We start from the raw sequence: 16,240 nt of genomic DNA on the forward strand, positions 1-16,240 counted from the left end.
AAAACTCCTCCAACTCGGCAGCATTTATGTAGAAAAACTTTATTCCAACTGAAGAACACTCAATTAGTCACGAGGAGATGGAGAGAACAGGCTGCTGGTGGCACTGGACACCCGAGTGGAAGACGTGCAGGACCTTGTGGGCAAGGACTAAACTCCTAAAAAAAGCTGAGTTTCTCCACATTTCACTTGTTTTCCACCAGCTGCCAAGGCTGCTGAGGGCACTGGGGTCACCCTTGGTACAGACAAACACCTTTTACGACTTGAGGGCTCCCCCAAGTTTCAGGAAACCATTTCACAGAAAGGAAAGAAACATTATGTGAAAAACACAGCTCAAGAAACACACAACAGAGCAAAAAACATGGCAGGTGAGAGAGGCTCTGCAGGAATAGCTAAAACCAAATTGCTGGCACCCAGCAGGAGGGAGGAAAGGGAAAAAGGAAGGAATGAAAAACCCAGAACTGCCAGGAGAGACAAAAAAAAAAAAAAAAGAAAAATTTCAGTTCAAGTCAGAACTTGCAAGTCTTGTATCTGCAAAGGCAGAAAAAGCCACAAAGAACAGATAACTAAAGGAATTCCAAGGTTTCTGAGTTGTTCTGAGGAGGACAAGACCTTCCACACCATTTCTGAGCTGTCAGGGGATTAACACTTGAATCATCTCTGTTGGCTCAAGCCCACTCGGGCAGCTCTGCCAATTTAACTTTTGTTTAAATTAGGCAAAAGCCTGTGGCTGCAGCAAGCAAAAGAGAGGAAAAAAAACTAATCCCAAGCATGAAGGCAGCTAAAAAGGGACAGCCAGACCAATAAAGGAGGCAGCTGTAGGAATTTTGGAGCCACAGCAGTGACCTGCCTGAGGGGGCTGAGCATTTTTATTTTTCTTTTTTTGGGTGGTGGGTTCTCAGTGTGTGGGTGGAAAAGGCTGTGAGGGGATCTACAGGAGCATGGCTGAACACAAAATCAACCTGTGTGTCTCAAAACCAGTGTTAAGTCAATCTGAGGGCTGAGAGGGAAGAGAAGGAGAAAGACTAAAACCAGGGGGAAGTTGCCATTTAGGATCCTTGACCTTCTGGATCCACGCTTCCTTCGGGATCTTCATCGTTGTAGATGTTCTCTGCCTGCAGGACAGGGATGGAGACACTCAGGGAGCAATTCCCAACCCTCTGCACAGGATTCCACCCCCAAAAAGTTCTGGTTATTTTTTAAATTTGCAGGTATGGATCACTCATCCCTGATTTACATTAAAACAGCAACACAAAGAACTTTATCCATAAATCCAGGAGTGAAAAAAATATCCTGTAAAAAGGGATCTGCTAAAGGAGAGTCCATGCAAAACTCACAAATGAGTTTCAATTTACAGGTATGGATCACTCATCCCTGATTTACAAACAACCTTATCTATAAATCTAGGAGTGAAAAAATATCCTGTAAAAAGGGATCTGCTAAAGGAGAGTCCATGCAAGAATCACAACTGAGTTTCCATTTGCAGATATGGATCATCCATCCCTGATTTACAAACAACCTTATCTATAAATCTGGGAGTGAAAAAATATCCTGTAAAAAGGGATCTGCTAAAGGAGAGTCCATGCAAAACTCACAAATGAGTTTCAATTTGTAGATATGGATCACTCATCCCTGATTTACATTAAAACAGCAACACAAACAACTTCATCCATAAATCCAGGTGTGAAAAAATGCCCTGTAAAAAGGGATCTGCTAAAGGAGAGTCCATGCAAAACTCACAAAAGAGTTTCAAGTATTTGTTTTACTCAGCAGCACTTTCTAGAAGAATTACACAGAAAGTTGCCAAGAATAAAATTTAGAGATAAACAAAAAAAAAATAGGAAAATGGTCTTGTCAAAGGTCAAGATTGTTTTCCAAAACCTTCAACAGGCCAGCAAACTGTTCCTGTTCACCAGCACCCTTTTCATCTTTGGAGAATGAAATCTCAAATATTCCTTAAGACAGTAATACAGAAACCTCAATTTCATCCTTGGTTCTCACACAGAGAAGGGAAAAATTTCCTTCTGCACCAGCACTTCCTTATTTTTAACACAAAACATCTCCTGAGTATTTGGAAACCATTTCTCTGACCAAATCTAAAGGGGATTCCACTGCTACAAACTGGGGAATTCTGAGGTCTGTAAAGAAAAGCAGGAATGCTGAAATCCAGGAATTTCAACCCACCCAAAGAACTCACCATTTGCCAGACTTGCATGATATTATCTTCTGATACAGAACAAATGACCCAGGGCTCATTGGGATTCCAGGAGAAATCTGAGATCTTTGCAGTGTGACCACCATGGATAAACTGGGATTGGGGAAACGAAAAGGGGAATGGTTTGAAATTTGCACTGCAGGGTGAGTAATAAGTGAAATTAATTAATGAGAGTGAAAAGGCTCACCAAGAGCTCTGGGGGACCATCCTCAGCATCCTCAGGGGATTGCTCCTCTCCAATTTTACTGCAAAAAAAAAAAAGAGAGGAAACAAAGGAAAAGGTGAGGGTTGGGGGTTTTTACATTTGTTTTTTGAGGTGTGATGGAATTAATCAGTAATATTTTGAGGAATTTGGGATTTACCTCAAATCCCAAACATTTAGCCTGCGGTCTGTGCCACTGGAGGCCAGGATGGTTTCATTATGGGGAGACCACTGAACCTGCAGACAGGGATAAATTTAAGTTTTTTAATTTATTACATTTAATAATATATTTATTAAATTTAAAAGTAAGTTTTATAAAGCTGTAACATAACACTTCATTTTGTGCCCTGAAAGCTTTACAGGAACTCAATTTGATAGCAACACAAATAGTGTAAATAACATTCATCACAGGAAGAATTGGGAATATTCACACACAAAAAAAGCCATTTCACCACAAAGTGCCACCTGGAACTTGTCCTCCACCAAAACCCACGTGGTTCCCAGTGCAAACAGCTCCCAAGGGTATTGGCTGCTCCTTATCTCAATCAGGATTGCACAAATAGAAGCCACAGACTCCTCCAGCAGCAGGCACAGCTCTCACATGAAAAGAAATCACTGTAATTAAGCTTAAGTGCCCAAAAGCTCCCATTTACTGCTTCTGCTGGAGATAAAGCTCTCCAGAACACACCACTCCTAATAGGATCACAGGATTAGGCAGGAACACAGAATTCTGCCCACTAATGTGGCATTTCAGGATTCTGTGATTTTATTTAGACATAACACAGTCTGAACTGATAATCCCTCCAGCAAAAAAAAAAAAAAAAAAAAAAAAACCTTTTACATATTTTTCCTGTGATTAAGGCACGAGTTGGAGATGGAAATATTGAATCTGCTAAGCAGGTGCTGCCCATGGAGTGAACATTCTCTATTTCCAGCAGCAATTCTCTTTTGTCAGAGGGTGTTAGAGCTTCCTGCAGGTCCAGGCTGAGGAGATGCAAACACTGCAGCCATTTCCCTGGGCCTCCTGCTTCAACCTGCTGCCATGAATTATTGAATGGACTCTGCACTGCTCCCATTTCATCCTCCTGCTGTGGTGAAAGCTCCACAGCATTTCCCTGATCCCTTTCTGGACTCTGGGAGCTCTGCAGGTCCACAATAACAACACCCAGAAAAAAATAAAATATTAGTTTTTAAATGTAAAAATATTGTGGAAGAACTACTTTCCTTTTCCAGGCTGCTGAGTAGAACTGGGTCTGTGAGGATAAAAAATAAATGCTTTTTTTATACCTGAAATATTTCATCTTTATGTGATTCAAAGGAGTGCAGCTTCAGTTTTAGGTTCCTCAAGTCCCATAGAGCAACAGTCTAAGGAAAAAAACATAAAAATATTTTGTTGAAGTCACCAACGTGGATTTCCAGCCCAGAAAGTGAGCAAGGATGCTGCAAGATGCAGAAATACCTTATCAGCTGATCCTGTGGCCAGGATAAACTCACTGTAGGGGTTGAAGGAGAGGCAGTTCACCTCAGCTGTGTGAGCATCCACAGAGTGGCTGGGCTTGGAGGTGTTGTTTGACCTGGTGTCCCAGCTGGGAGGGCAAAACATGGAATTAACAAAGGTTTGTGCCTCATTTCACTGATTATGGAATCGTCTGTACCTCATTTCATTGCTTATGGGGGCACTGGGGTCACCCTTGGTACAAACAAACACTTTTTGTGACTTGAGGGCTCCCCCAGGTTTCAAAAAATTTCACAGAAAGGAAAGAAACGTGATGTGAAAACACAGCTCAAGAAACACACAACAGAGCAAAAAACAGAGGTGAGGGGCAGAAAGAACTTGTGAAGGGCTTCCCCCACTTACATCATGAGCTTCTGGTCATCAGCAACAGATCCAAAGAGGGATTCATGGAGCAGGTGCCAGGACACATCTTCCACCACCGCTGTGTGTCCCGTGAAGATGGTCTTGGCATCCACCACTTTGCCTTCTTTGGGAACAGCACTGATATCCCACAAGCAAATGGTCTTTAAAACAACAAAAACGTAAAAATTTACAATTTTAGACTCTCTTTCCTTCCTCCTCCTCAAACCCAGGATGCATCCCACAAACAAATGGTCTTTAAAACAAAAAAAATGTAAAAATTTACAATTTTAGACTCTCTTCTACCTCAAACCCAGGGAGCATCCCACAAGCAAATGGTCTTTAAAACAACAACAATGTAAAAAATTTACATCTTCAGATTCTCTTTCCCTCCTGCCCTTCAAACCCAGGATGCATCCCACAAACAAATGGTCTTTAAAACAACACAAGTGTAAAAATTTACAATTTTAGACTCTCTTCCCCCTCAAACCCAGGATGTATCCCACAAACAAATGGTCTTTAAAACCACAAAAATGTGAAAATTTACATCTTTAGACTCTCTTTCCTTCCTCCTCCTCAAACCCAGGATGTATCTCACAAGAAAATGAACAAAAATATTAAGAATTACATCTTTGGACCCTCTTCCCCTCAAACCCAGGATGTATCCCACATGAAAAAAATATTAAAAATTACATCTTTAGACCCTCTTCCCCTCAAACCCAGGGTGTTTTTGCCCTTCCCAGGGCACAGCTCTGCCCTGGCACTCACGTGGTCATCAGAGGCACTGAGCAGGTGCCCGCTGAGGTTGGGGTTCCAGGACAGCCCGTACCCCTCCTTCTGGTGCCCACGCAGCCGCAGGTCGGGGTTGCACTCCCCAGAAGGATCTGGAAAACAAAGCAGGGCCTGGAATCATCCTGGAATACCTGGCATAAAGTTTGTTAAATTTACTTTAAGCCAGCAGCCACCTCCAGGCTTTGGTCTGAGTTGCAGCTGCAGCTCAGCTGTTACTGCTCAAAAAACTCAGAAATACAAGGTGAGGTATTTTTCTTCCTCCCTTCATCTCCAGAGGTGACAAAAACAGTGGAAGTGCAGGAAAAGGTTTCCTTTCCCAAGGATGCATTTGGATTTACCTGCTTAAACTTAATACAAAACAACCTCTTGAATAAACACCCACACATCCCTAAAATCCCAAATAAGGGGCAGCCCACACCATTTTTAACTCTTTTTTGAGTGCCCACACAGACACAGGTCAGGGCTGCAGTCCCCAGAAGGATTTGAAACAAGGGAGGATGAGGATTTCAGGGCCTGGAATCATCCTGGAATACCTGGCATTAAGTTTGTTAAATTTACTTTAACCCTCCATGATTTGGTCTGAGTTCCAGCTACAGCTCAGCTGTTAATGCTCAAAAAAATCAGAAATACAAGGTGGGATATTTTTCTTCCTCCCATCTTTCTAAAGTGAGGGAGGCACTTCTGATCCTTCTAAAGTGAGGAAGGCACTTCTGATTCTCCACACAAGCAGCAAAAGGAGTTATTTTAAACAATCTTGATGAGTTCATAGGTAAAGGACTGTTAATATACTTAAAGGATATCAAGGGAACAGCTCAGCTGCCCACCAAAGCAATCATAGTTTCCAAAAATTCATCTTCTACCACCTGAAACACCTCACAGTGAGGTGATAAAAACAGTGGAAGTGCAGGAAAAATTTCCTTTCCCAAGGATTCATTTGGATCCTCTTTAAACCTCATACAAAATAACCACTTGAATAAACACCCACACATCCCCAAAATCCCAAATAAAGTGCAACCCACACCATTTTTAACTCTTTTTTTGCCCTTTGGGGGATGAGCTGCTGCTCTGTGAGCACAGACCTGGCTTGGAGGGGTGTTTGGTGTAATCAAAGACCAGGACATCACTGGAGGGAGTCTTGGTGGCAATGATGCAGGGGTTCTGGGGCATGTAACGGGCTCTGTTCACCTCTCCCTCGTGGTTGATCTTGATCTCAATCTCAATTTTGCCACTTACTGAGCCAAAGCCTCCAAACTCTAGGAAAAAACAGAGTTGGGAATAATAAAAGTCAGATTCAGAACAAGGCACAAAGAGTTGGTTCAAGGTTTGCTACCAAGCTCTCAGAATAGACAAAGCTGTGGTAAAAACAAATTGCAATTTTAGGACTGTGATATAATTTGTTACAGCTCCCTTGTCTTTATATATAAAATAACTTAATAATTCATAAGCCTGCAAAATTTGGGTAAAAAGAATGGACATTTGGATTATCTGGACATATTGATTATTTTAGAATTAATTTAAAATATTTTTGAGAAATACTGATATAAAATATAAACATAGATTTGTTAGACAACTCTGTGTGCATAAACAACTTTAAGAAGCCCAAAGATCAAAATACTCATTGCACAATCCAACCTTGCTGTAAAAAGCAGAGCAAACATTGGATCATGAAGGACTTTCACCAGGTGGAAACACTGATTCAGCCAAGCAAACAGGAGAAATGTCTGACTTGGGGCAGCCACAAAGATTACAAAGCATCAAATTCAAGTCTGATACATGGAATAAAACAGAATTAAAACATAATTTCACCCCAGAAGGGCTGGACAGCAATCAGGCAGCAAAATTCACAGACAAATTAAGAATGTTTGCAATGTTACACCCCTCTGAAATAAAAGTGTTCTTTTACATGAGTTTGTGTAAAAATGTTTTACATGACTTTATATAATGCAAATGGGGTAATAAAAATACCAATTAAAAGCACTGTGTGGGATTCAAGGTCAGCTCCTGAGAAACAGGGAAGGGAGAGGTTTTTCCACACAGAAATATTTTTGCAATTAACTCTCTGTTTTCATCATTAGAAATATTAGATTACACATTCAAGAAACAGAGAATTTGTCTACTAAGGAGCTACCACTTAGAAATAAAATTTTTTAGAAGTAAAATCTGAACTTTGCTGCCTGAACTTTAGGAAAAGACAAATTTTCTACTGAGAAAAGAAGGGGAGGATGGTTCAAATCCCCTTTTTTTGGGCTCTCACCTCCCTTCTCACTGTCATAGTGGGAAGCATCAAACTGGGCATCGTCGTTGGGCAGCTGCACACTGGCAATCACCAGGTGGTTCTGCTCATCTGAGGTGTGGGTGCCCAGCACCAGCCTGTGGATGCTGAAATCTTTGCCTTCAGGTCTGCAGGGGAAGAGAAACAGAACAGGGATCACAAAATGTCCTCCCTGTGAGGATGGGGAGGTGCTGGCACAGAAGTTGTGGCTGTCACATCACTGAAGTGTCCAAGACAAAGCTTGGAGCAACCTGGGACAGTGAAAAGTGTCCCTGGGTGAGTTTTAAAGTCCCTTCCCACCCACACCAGTTTGGGGTTCTGTGATCTCACCCTAACAGTCAGCCCAATGCTGGGTTTGCTGTTTCTTCTGCTTTCAGGGGGTCCCTTTACCTTGTGACATCAGGAAGCCACTGAGCAGTCAGGCTGGGCCACTCCAGGGCGTGGGTCATCACCAGGTCATAGAGGAAAGGAGTGTTCTTCTTCCATATCTTGTACTCCTCGTTGATCACACGCTCCTCCACGGCGTCATCAAAGGCTGCTGAAGTGGTTTTTTAATAAATACATACAATTAATTATTTATAAATGGATTTATGAATCCCACTGTGGGCAGAGTCAAGTAAATCAATCACACCCTGGTTTGCTATTTGCTCTATTGGAGTAGTTACTAAATGGTTAAAAATCCCCTGTTGCACGTGCTAATCCTTTTCCTGCATATACGGCTGGCAATTAATATTAATTATGTTAAATTTCATGCCTGGAAGTGTCCCAGGACAGGCTGGACAGGGCTTGGAGAGCCTGGGATGGTGGAAGGTGTTCCTGCCATGGCAGGGCTGGGATGAGTTTAAGGTTCCTTCCAACCCAACCCATTCTGGGATGATTTTGATGATGATGTTGGAGCAGCACAATAAAATTCTGAGACTCAGAGCATAGAGAGACAAACCCCAGTGTTTAAACACGGCAGATCCAACAACTGCTGTTAACAGACCGGTCTGGGTGCAGCCTTGAACTACTTATTCCCAAAATCCAGTTTCCCAAGGCTCTTTCTGCTGCCTCGTCGCTCTCCAACACTTTCTCAGCCCATCTGTCACCAGCCTCCGGTGCAGAGAAGGCGACGGGCAGAGCTGGGGGAGCTCACAGGCAGAACGGGGACACCTATGGAAATGGGGACACCTCCATGGAAACGGGGGACACTTCTATGGAATGGGGGGACACCTCTATGGAAACGGGGACACTCCTAAGGAACAGGGGGCACCCCCATGGAACGGGGGGGATATCTCCATGGAAACGGAGCTACCCCACGGGAGGGGAGCGGAGCGGAGCTCACCCATGGAACGGAGGCGCACCGCCCGAACCGGGGCACCCTCAGGGCCGGTGCCGCCTCTTTGTCCGCCGGCTCCCCCCGCAGGGCACGGCCCGGCTCTCCCGGCCTCACAAAGCCCTCCTAGGGGCACAGGGCTGGGCAGAAGCTCCCGGTCCGGGCCGCTCTCCCCGCTCGGTGCGGCGGGCGCGGGGAGGCAGCGGCGGCCATGACCGAGGGGGGCCCCTCAGGCCCCGCCCCCGCGCGCCCCCTGGCGGCGCCGCCCCGCTCCCCTCACGCCGCACCGACCGCGGGGGGGGGCACCGCGCGCCTCACGGCGAAGGCCGCGCCGCCCGTACGGAGCCTTTACCTTCCTTGTCCGCCATGGCGGGGCCGCGGTGCGCTCGGCGGGGCGGGCTGGGCTCGGCGGGCGGGCGGTTCCGGCGCTCCCTGCTCCGACCCCTCCGGCCGCGGCTCCGTCTATTGTTTCCTGCCCCCGCTGCGTGCGGCTCCCGGCGCCGCGCACCCCTTCGCGCGCCAACGCCGCCCAATCGGCGCCCGCCGCCGGGAGGCGCCGGCCAATCGGAGGAGGGCAAGGGGGCGGGGACGGGAGCGCGCGCGGCGGTCACGTGGGCGGGCTCCCCGCGGGAGCCGCCATTTTCCGGAGCGCCCTCAGCGCGCTCTTAAAGGGGCCGCGCCCCGCGCTGAGGGCGGTGGGGTCCCGGTTCGGTTCCGTTCTCGCTCCCGGTCCCCGGTTTGGAAGAACCGGCGGTTGCGGCTCCTCCGGTCACCACAGACGTGGGCAAAGCGGACTGAGGCAGCACTGGACCGGAGCGGTGCGTGTGTGGGCCGAGGCCTCCTTGCAGGGCCGCCCTGACACCATCGCGGATCCTCGGCGTTATTAATTTTCTGTAATCACGAATATTTTCCCTTTTTCCACAATTCAGTGCCGCGGTGAGTTTTAGAGGTGTCAAATTTGCTGGTTCTGCTCGGCTGCTGAGGGTAACTGTCCCCAGCTGAGGTTTAACAGGTTTAAAATCAAATATCAAATCAATTTCTGCGTTTATTCCTCAAGGAAGTTCTCAATTCCTGCCCGACTTCTCAATTTCAGACTTCTCTCTTCAAAACACTTAGATTTTAGCAGAAATTAAAAATTGGAAATGCTATGTCTCGTTTCTAAGCCTTGGAGTAGGAACTCCTGTGTAAAAGTTAAGGGGTATCTGTAAATTATTTGTGTTGTTCGGGTTTAGCTGTGGATGATTCTTATAATGTATAAAATATTAAACAATGGTTATGATGTCTGGAAATCTGGAGTGGAAAATTAATTAGCCTGAAGTTAATTGAGTTTTATAGTTTGTGTCTGTTGGATTTATAAAAGAGGAAAACAGCAATTTGTGAGAATCTGACTTTTCAATGGGTGAGTTGATTCAGTTCTTTTTGTTTATTTTATTTTAAAAATCAGCCAGAAAAGGAACACAGGAACTCCTGACACTTGGGTGACAGCTGGATTTATGCTTTGAGGTTTGGAGGTTTAAATGCAATCTTTGACCTAAGACACCATAACTTTTTTCCCTAAGAAAAATCCTCTGGAAGGATTTTGGGGCAGTGACGCTTCAGGTGTGTGATGTACAATGGGCTGAGCGCCTTAAAAAATTAATTAGAAAATTAAAATTTACCTAAAGCATGGAAGTTTAATTCACTTTACAGCTGTTCCCATCAGCTGTATTTCATTATTTATGAATGAATGGAATTCTCAGTGTACACAAGGAAGAAAAAACACAATTGCCCCCAGAAAAAGTCAAAGTCCACAACTCCCATAAGGAATATTTCCCTTGGCTCTGCTGAGTGAACAAACATCAGATTGAACTCCCAACTTCCTCATTTCCCAGTTTGCCCCAAACCACCTGAAATTACACAAATGTAGCACTGAGAGGATCCCTCCTTGTTCTCCACAGGTTGAATCACTCTGGGGAAAGCAGGAAGGAGAATTCAGGAAGGAGAATTCAGAATTCAGCAGAAGGGAGGGATCCAGTTCCTGTGGAGCCTCAGCCATGGCAGCTGAGGACAGGGACTACAACCTGACCCAGGAGCAGAAGGCTGTGAAGGACAAGTACCCCCCTCTCTGCAAGAAATATGAGTGTGAGTATTTGATTTTTTTTTTAATTAATTTTTCAATTTAACATTTTCTTTTTAAAATATTTTTTTCTAAAAGTTAAAAATAATTAAAAGTAATTTAAAATAATTTTATTTGAAAATAAATTTGAAAATAATTTTAAATATGAATTGAATAATTAAAATTAATAATTTTAAATGTGCACCGTGGGTGTGGCAGTGCTGTTGTGAGGACAAGGAAGATAACAGGAAATTTAGGAATGAAAAACCAATTTTCTTCATTGTGCTTTTCTTATTAGGGCACTAAAAAAAATCACAATGGGAATAAATAATTTAAGTGTCACCATGAAAACTTTTCATCCTCTTAGCAATTTTTCTGTCTCTCGTGTAGGAAGGGACATTCAGAATTGTGCTGGTTTTGCGTGTGCTGTTTTTACTCTACTTAAAGATTTTTATCTCCCTTTCCCCATCCCTGAATGGCTCCTAAGAGGATGTGGGTGGCAGCTCAAGGCAGGGGACAATTCCCTGCTGGTTTTTGTGCCTGTCTGGAGGCACAGCCTCTGTTATCTCTGATATAATTTATATTTTTAGGCTGCCTTTATTTGATAGAACTGCAGGAATTGTGACACACCACAACAGCCATGCAGTTTCCATAACTGCAGGAGGTTTTCTCCCTCTTTTGCATCCAGAGGAATTTGTTTGCTTTAGAGACTGTTGTTGAGATCCTTTAATAGCGTGTGATCTCTTCAAACAGCACCAGAATCATTTCTCTTTTGAAATGAACATTTATTTCCCATCCCAACTCACTTCTGCTGCAAGTTTGCATTTCTTTCGTTCCTCTGAATAAATATAAATGAGGTTCATGAAATGTTAATCATGCTCCATGAGTAAAGTTTGCTTTCTATTTTATATTCCATTCTGTTTTAAATTCTTCTCTTTGCATAATGGCTGCTTTTGGGTGTGGACAGGTAGATTTCCTCACTGAGCTGGAAATATTTGCAAATCTCACCCTCTGCATGAATAACTTTTAGTTATTCATATTCAATAACTTTAGCATAAACTCTTTACTCCTGATGAAAGTTTCTTTTTATTGCAGTTAACTTGTGGAAGCCATAATCCCATTAAACAGGGTTTTTCTTTTGGCAGAAATAATCCAAAATTCCACCTCTGTTAAATTTTTTTAATATACTATAAAATAGATTTATCACAGCTACAGATGAATGTAAAAATGCTCTGTCAGAAAATCAGATATTTATGTTATTTCTTTTTTAATCCTCATGTTATAAATACTTCTGGTGACATCATTCTTTTTCTTTTTGCTTCCCCCCAGATTTGGATCACACAGCAGACGTGCAGTAAGTGTGGGCAGCTGGGATTTCTCAGGGTGACCAATTGATTATTTCTCACTGTGCTTGAAGCCTGGAGGAACAGCCAAGGACATTTTGCAGATGTGGAGCTCTGAAATTTCACTCACTGCCTGCTTTGACATGGTCAATTCTGTTCCTGTTTTTGGGACACCATAGAATTATGTTTGGTTTCTTTTTTAGTATCTCAGTTGTGCTTCTGTGTTATTTGAAAATGTCTTTTGAAATCTCCTTTTAAACAAAATTTCCTCTGTGTGGTTTACTTTTGTAGACCCCAATTAGCCACATTAGGAGAGAACTTTCTTGCCTGATAAAGCATTTATTTTCCATATTCTCCCAAGAAACTCTTCTAGAGGTTCTAACTTCCTAGAAAAATGAGGTGGTTTTTTGTTTATTCCATATTCTGATTTTTCACCTGCATGTGAATTTGGGGCTGCTTCTTTTTGGTGTGCTCCAGAATTTTATTGTAGTGATTATTCCATGTGTTTTTTTGATTGCAGTGATTTTTCCATGTGATTTTTTGATTCCAGTGATTATTCCATGTGTTTTTTTATTTCAATGATTATTCCATGAGTTTTTTAGGCTCCAGTGATTATTCCATGTAATTTTTTGATTCCAGTGATTACTCCATGTGTGTTTTTTGATTCCAGTGATTATTCCATGTGTTTTTTGATTTCAATGATTATTCCATATATTTTTTTTTATTCCAGTGATTACTCCATGTGTGTTTTTTGATTCCAGTGATTATTCCATGTGTGTTTTTTGATTCCAGTGATTGTTTCATGTGGGTTTTTTGATTCCAGTGATTATTCAATGTGGGTTTTTTGATTCCAGTGATTATTCCATGTGGGTTTTTTGATTCCAGTGATTATTCCATGTGGGTTTTTTGATTCCAGTGATTATTCAATGTGGGTTTTTTGATTCCAGTGATTGTTCCATGTGTGTTTTTTGATTCCAGTGATTGTTCCATGTGTGTTTTTTTGATTCCAGTGATTGTTCCATGTGGGTTTTTTGATTCCAGTGATTATTCAATGTGGGTTTTTGATTCCAGTGATTATTCAATGTGGGTTTTTGATTCCAGTGATTATTCAATGTGGCTTTTTTGATTCCAGTGATTGTTCCATGTGGCTTTTTTGATTCCAGTGATTATTCAATGTGGGTTTTTGATTCCAGTGATTATTCAATGTGGGTTTTTGATTCCAGTGATTGTTCCATGTGGGTTTTTTGATTCCAGTGATTGTTCCATGTGGGTTTTTTGATTCCAGTGATTGTTCCATGTGTTTTTAGGCTCCATGCCTGGGGGGACACGTTGGAAGAAGCCTTTGAGCAGTGTGCCATGGCCATGTTTGGCTACATGACAGACACAGGCACTGTGGAACCTGTGGATACAGTGGAGGTAGAGGCAGAAGGTGAGGTCTGCACTTCTTCTGTGGACAGCTAAAAAAGGGAGAAAAGCACCAAAAATCTCAATCTTTACACATAGCCTTAGTGCAGTTAATGAAAATATAATTGAACATCATTATCAGAATCTCCTGAACATCTCAGGTGCTTTAAAAATGTTTTTTTTTGCTGAGACAATCTCTGCTTCACACAGGGCATGACCTGTTGTCTCTTCTCTTCCACTTCCTGGATGAGTGGCTGTATAAATTCAGTGCTGATGAGTTTTTTATACCCAGGGTGAGTGTTCTGGATTCAGCTTTTTGCAGTGGGATTTTAGGGAAAAAGGAACATAAAAAATACAAGGCCAGGCTGGATGGGGCTTGGGGCAAGCTGGGCTGGTGGAAGGTGATTAAACAGTGGGAAATTACCTTTGTAAGTGGGATTTAGTGGGAATTTCTGCCTGAAGGTGGAAGATGTGACTGACACAATTCTCCCACTCTCTGCAGGAAGTGAAAGTTCTTCACATTGACCGAAGGCACTTCAAAATAAGATCAATTGGGTGAGCTAAAACCCTTGGCTGGAAATGGATTGTGGGCTTTTCTTGCTTCCTTTGGGGCTTTAAATGAAAATCTCACTCTTCTGTGCTCATCACTGAAACTAATTCTAGCATTTGGTAAATATTACCTAAATTACAAAACCTCTCTTGTAATTTTTGCTTTTACAGGTGGGGAGAAGAGTTCTCTTTAGACAAACACCCACAGGTAGGAAGTGATTCTTCTTTTTCCATTTTAGGGGGAGGAGGTGTGGTGTCCTTTAAATCAGAATCTGAATTCTGCAGAGATGAAAATATAAATGTGGCTGAAATACCACTGAACTCAAGATCTCACTTCCTGCATGGTTTGGTGAAACTGTCCCTGAAACTGAGCATGACATTTCCTCAAAACTCAGCAAATTAACCCAATTGGCTTCCTTTATATGATGTTGATTACACAGAAAATCAATTTATATTCACAATTTACTGGTACAGATTTCTGCTTAGTCTGGTTTTGCTTTTTTCTTCTCTCTTTTTTTTCCTAAATAATTGTTAGAAGCAAAATCTGATGTCTTGCTCGGTGTCATTTTTAGCAGAGCAAATGTTGATGGTCTGTCAGAGGTAAAAAGTAATTTGTGATATTAAGAGGCAATAAAATAAGGGAAGAGTTCCCTTTTCACTATTTGACCTGGCCATTAGTGTGGCAACTTCCTTATTCATCAGAACAAATATAGTTATAGCTTTTTTTGGGGAAAAATGAATTGATACCATGAGAACTGGGGGTTCTGAACTGGTAAAAGTGATAAAATTCATTTCTAAATTATGTTTTGTGTCTCTTTTCTAGGGCACAGAGGTCAAAGCCATAACTTACTCAGCAATGCAGATCTGTGAGGATGAAAAGCCAGAAGTCTTTGTCATCATTGATATTTAAAGGAAGAAAAGTTTGGTTGAGTGGATATTGGTCATCAGCTGGCAAAAGCTCCCTAAAACTGTAATCCCTGTGGGAAAAACTCAGGAATTGGCCAGTTAAATCAGAAATTGAAGGCAGAGAATGTCAGAGTGTTTTCACTGAGACAGAAAATAAGAATTATTTGAGGTTTGGGGGGATGGAGAAGGAGAGGTTTGTACAGGTTGAAGGAGTCCCAGGAATGCTGGCAGCTTTTCAAGCTGGTACATGTGCTAAGGGCTGTATGAAATACAGAAATTGGTGGAGCTGATAACTAAAATACTCCCTTTTTGCAGCCTGGCAGGAGATAATGTTCATCTAGATTGATTTCATTTGCATATTTCATGTTCTAATTCTGAGCTGAACATCCCTCCTCCATATTACATAAATCCAAAATAGCTGCAGTGGCTCAGATGTAATGTGGGGGAAAAATATCTGAGTGTTTAAAATTAGACACTTAAAAAATGATCCCAATTAAACAAACAAACCACCACATCTTTTAAGGTACTTTAAAAAGAAGTCATGCCAGCAGGTGGTGCTGAATTGCTGTAAATAAATTGCCATGTGAACTCTTAAAACATGTGACTGTGTACCTGAAATCCTTTTATCACCTGTGATAACTCTAAAAAGTTGGCAGCTTTGCTGCTATGCTGGAAGGGAATGGAAAAGGATGTCCCAGGTTCTCCTTGGGTTCACTCTCAAATTCTGAAAACCAAGTCTTTTTTAAAAAGCATGGTTTGGATCAGCCTAATTGTCTTTTAAAAAGAATAATACAGACAATCCTTAAATGTCAAAGGATTATGGACTTGACTGAATGAAAATTAATCAAAATTATCAAAAGTGTGTTGTTTTTATTTTAAATGACAGGATGGCGAATGTGCATTGCCTGCTGTTTTAATTTAATTTAAATGTGAGGAGCATGGGCCTGGCCTGCTCTGTTACCATAAATGCTTCAAGTGCCTCCCTTGTGGTGTCTCATTTTGTAAAATCCTATTAAATAGTTCTGGTTTTATTTCCATGCTGTACAGACTGAGGGATAAAACCTCTCTCATTTTTTAAGCAAGCCTCAATGCCAAAATAAAACTTGGACTGAAACATTAATGGCTTTGTGAGTGATCTTGATGGGTCAATTCAGACACAAATTAATTATATTTGTGCGTTGTTCCTTGTTAAGGTGAGCAGACTTTTTTATCAGTAAGAATGGCAACATGCCAGTGTAATGGTACAAAATAAATGTGATTTTTGACAGCTTGGTGTTTCGTTCTCCTCACGCCAA

General features: G+C 42.2%; 2 protein-coding genes across 5 annotated transcripts; one reads left to right on the forward strand and one right to left on the reverse strand.

The window, feature by feature from the left end:
• Nucleotides 1-16: 16 nt before the first annotated feature.
• Nucleotides 17-9,168, reverse strand: RBBP4 (RB binding protein 4, chromatin remodeling factor). Of its 2 annotated transcripts, none has more exons than XM_059488729.1 (12): nucleotides 9,001-9,168; nucleotides 7,724-7,871; nucleotides 7,316-7,461; nucleotides 6,141-6,314; nucleotides 5,038-5,153; nucleotides 4,273-4,433; nucleotides 3,874-4,000; nucleotides 3,702-3,779; nucleotides 2,575-2,651; nucleotides 2,400-2,457; nucleotides 2,195-2,305; nucleotides 17-1,112 (listed from the first exon to the last, which is right to left on the reverse strand). In XM_059488729.1, exons 1-12 carry the CDS (start codon nucleotides 9,014-9,016, stop codon nucleotides 1,047-1,049), a joined length of 1,278 nt encoding a protein of 425 aa, XP_059344712.1. In that variant the 5' UTR covers nucleotides 9,017-9,168; the 3' UTR covers nucleotides 17-1,046. The 2 variants fall into 2 exon arrangements, with proteins under 2 accessions (XP_059344712.1, XP_059344713.1); XM_059488730.1 differs by having other exon boundaries at nucleotides 7,724-7,868; nucleotides 9,001-9,117.
• Nucleotides 9,169-9,306: 138 nt separating this feature from the next.
• On the forward strand, nucleotides 9,307-16,065 carry ZBTB8OS (zinc finger and BTB domain containing 8 opposite strand). 3 transcript variants are annotated; one of them, XM_059488831.1, is made up of 8 exons: nucleotides 9,307-9,584; nucleotides 10,586-10,769; nucleotides 12,073-12,097; nucleotides 13,394-13,515; nucleotides 13,701-13,783; nucleotides 13,993-14,045; nucleotides 14,211-14,247; nucleotides 14,863-16,065. In XM_059488831.1, exons 2-8 carry the CDS (start codon nucleotides 10,682-10,684, stop codon nucleotides 14,947-14,949), a joined length of 495 nt encoding a protein of 164 aa, XP_059344814.1. In that variant the 5' UTR covers nucleotides 9,307-9,584; nucleotides 10,586-10,681; the 3' UTR covers nucleotides 14,950-16,065. The 3 variants fall into 3 exon arrangements, with proteins under 3 accessions (XP_059344814.1, XP_059344815.1, XP_059344816.1); XM_059488832.1 differs by having other exon boundaries at nucleotides 9,322-9,541; XM_059488833.1 differs by having other exon boundaries at nucleotides 9,347-9,466.
• Nucleotides 16,066-16,240: the final 175 nt, after the last annotated feature.

This window comes from Ammospiza nelsoni, chromosome 25 (assembly GCF_027579445.1).
Source record: "Ammospiza nelsoni isolate bAmmNel1 chromosome 25, bAmmNel1.pri, whole genome shotgun sequence".
Classification (NCBI taxonomy): Eukaryota; Metazoa; Chordata; class Aves; order Passeriformes; family Passerellidae; genus Ammospiza; species Ammospiza nelsoni.

Bases quoted from the DNA above. Each gene is read 5' to 3' on its own strand.
- RBBP4 (XM_059488729.1), bottom strand. The intron at 5,154-6,140 runs GTCTGTGCTCAC...TTTGTTTTCCAG, and splicing joins CAAACACCCCTCCAAGCCAG to ATCCTTCTGGGGAGTGCAAC. The intron at 2,652-3,701 runs GTATAAAAAAAG...CCCTGTCTGCAG, and splicing joins ATAAAGATGAAATATTTCAG to GTTCAGTGGTCTCCCCATAA.
- ZBTB8OS (XM_059488831.1), top strand. From the start codon at position 10,682: ATGGCAGCTGAGGACAGGGACTACAACCTGACCCAGGAGCAGAAGGCT. The intron at 13,784-13,992 runs GTGAGTGTTCTG...CACTCTCTGCAG, and splicing joins ATGAGTTTTTTATACCCAGG to GAAGTGAAAGTTCTTCACAT. The intron at 14,248-14,862 runs GTAGGAAGTGAT...TCTCTTTTCTAG, and splicing joins CTTTAGACAAACACCCACAG to GGCACAGAGGTCAAAGCCAT.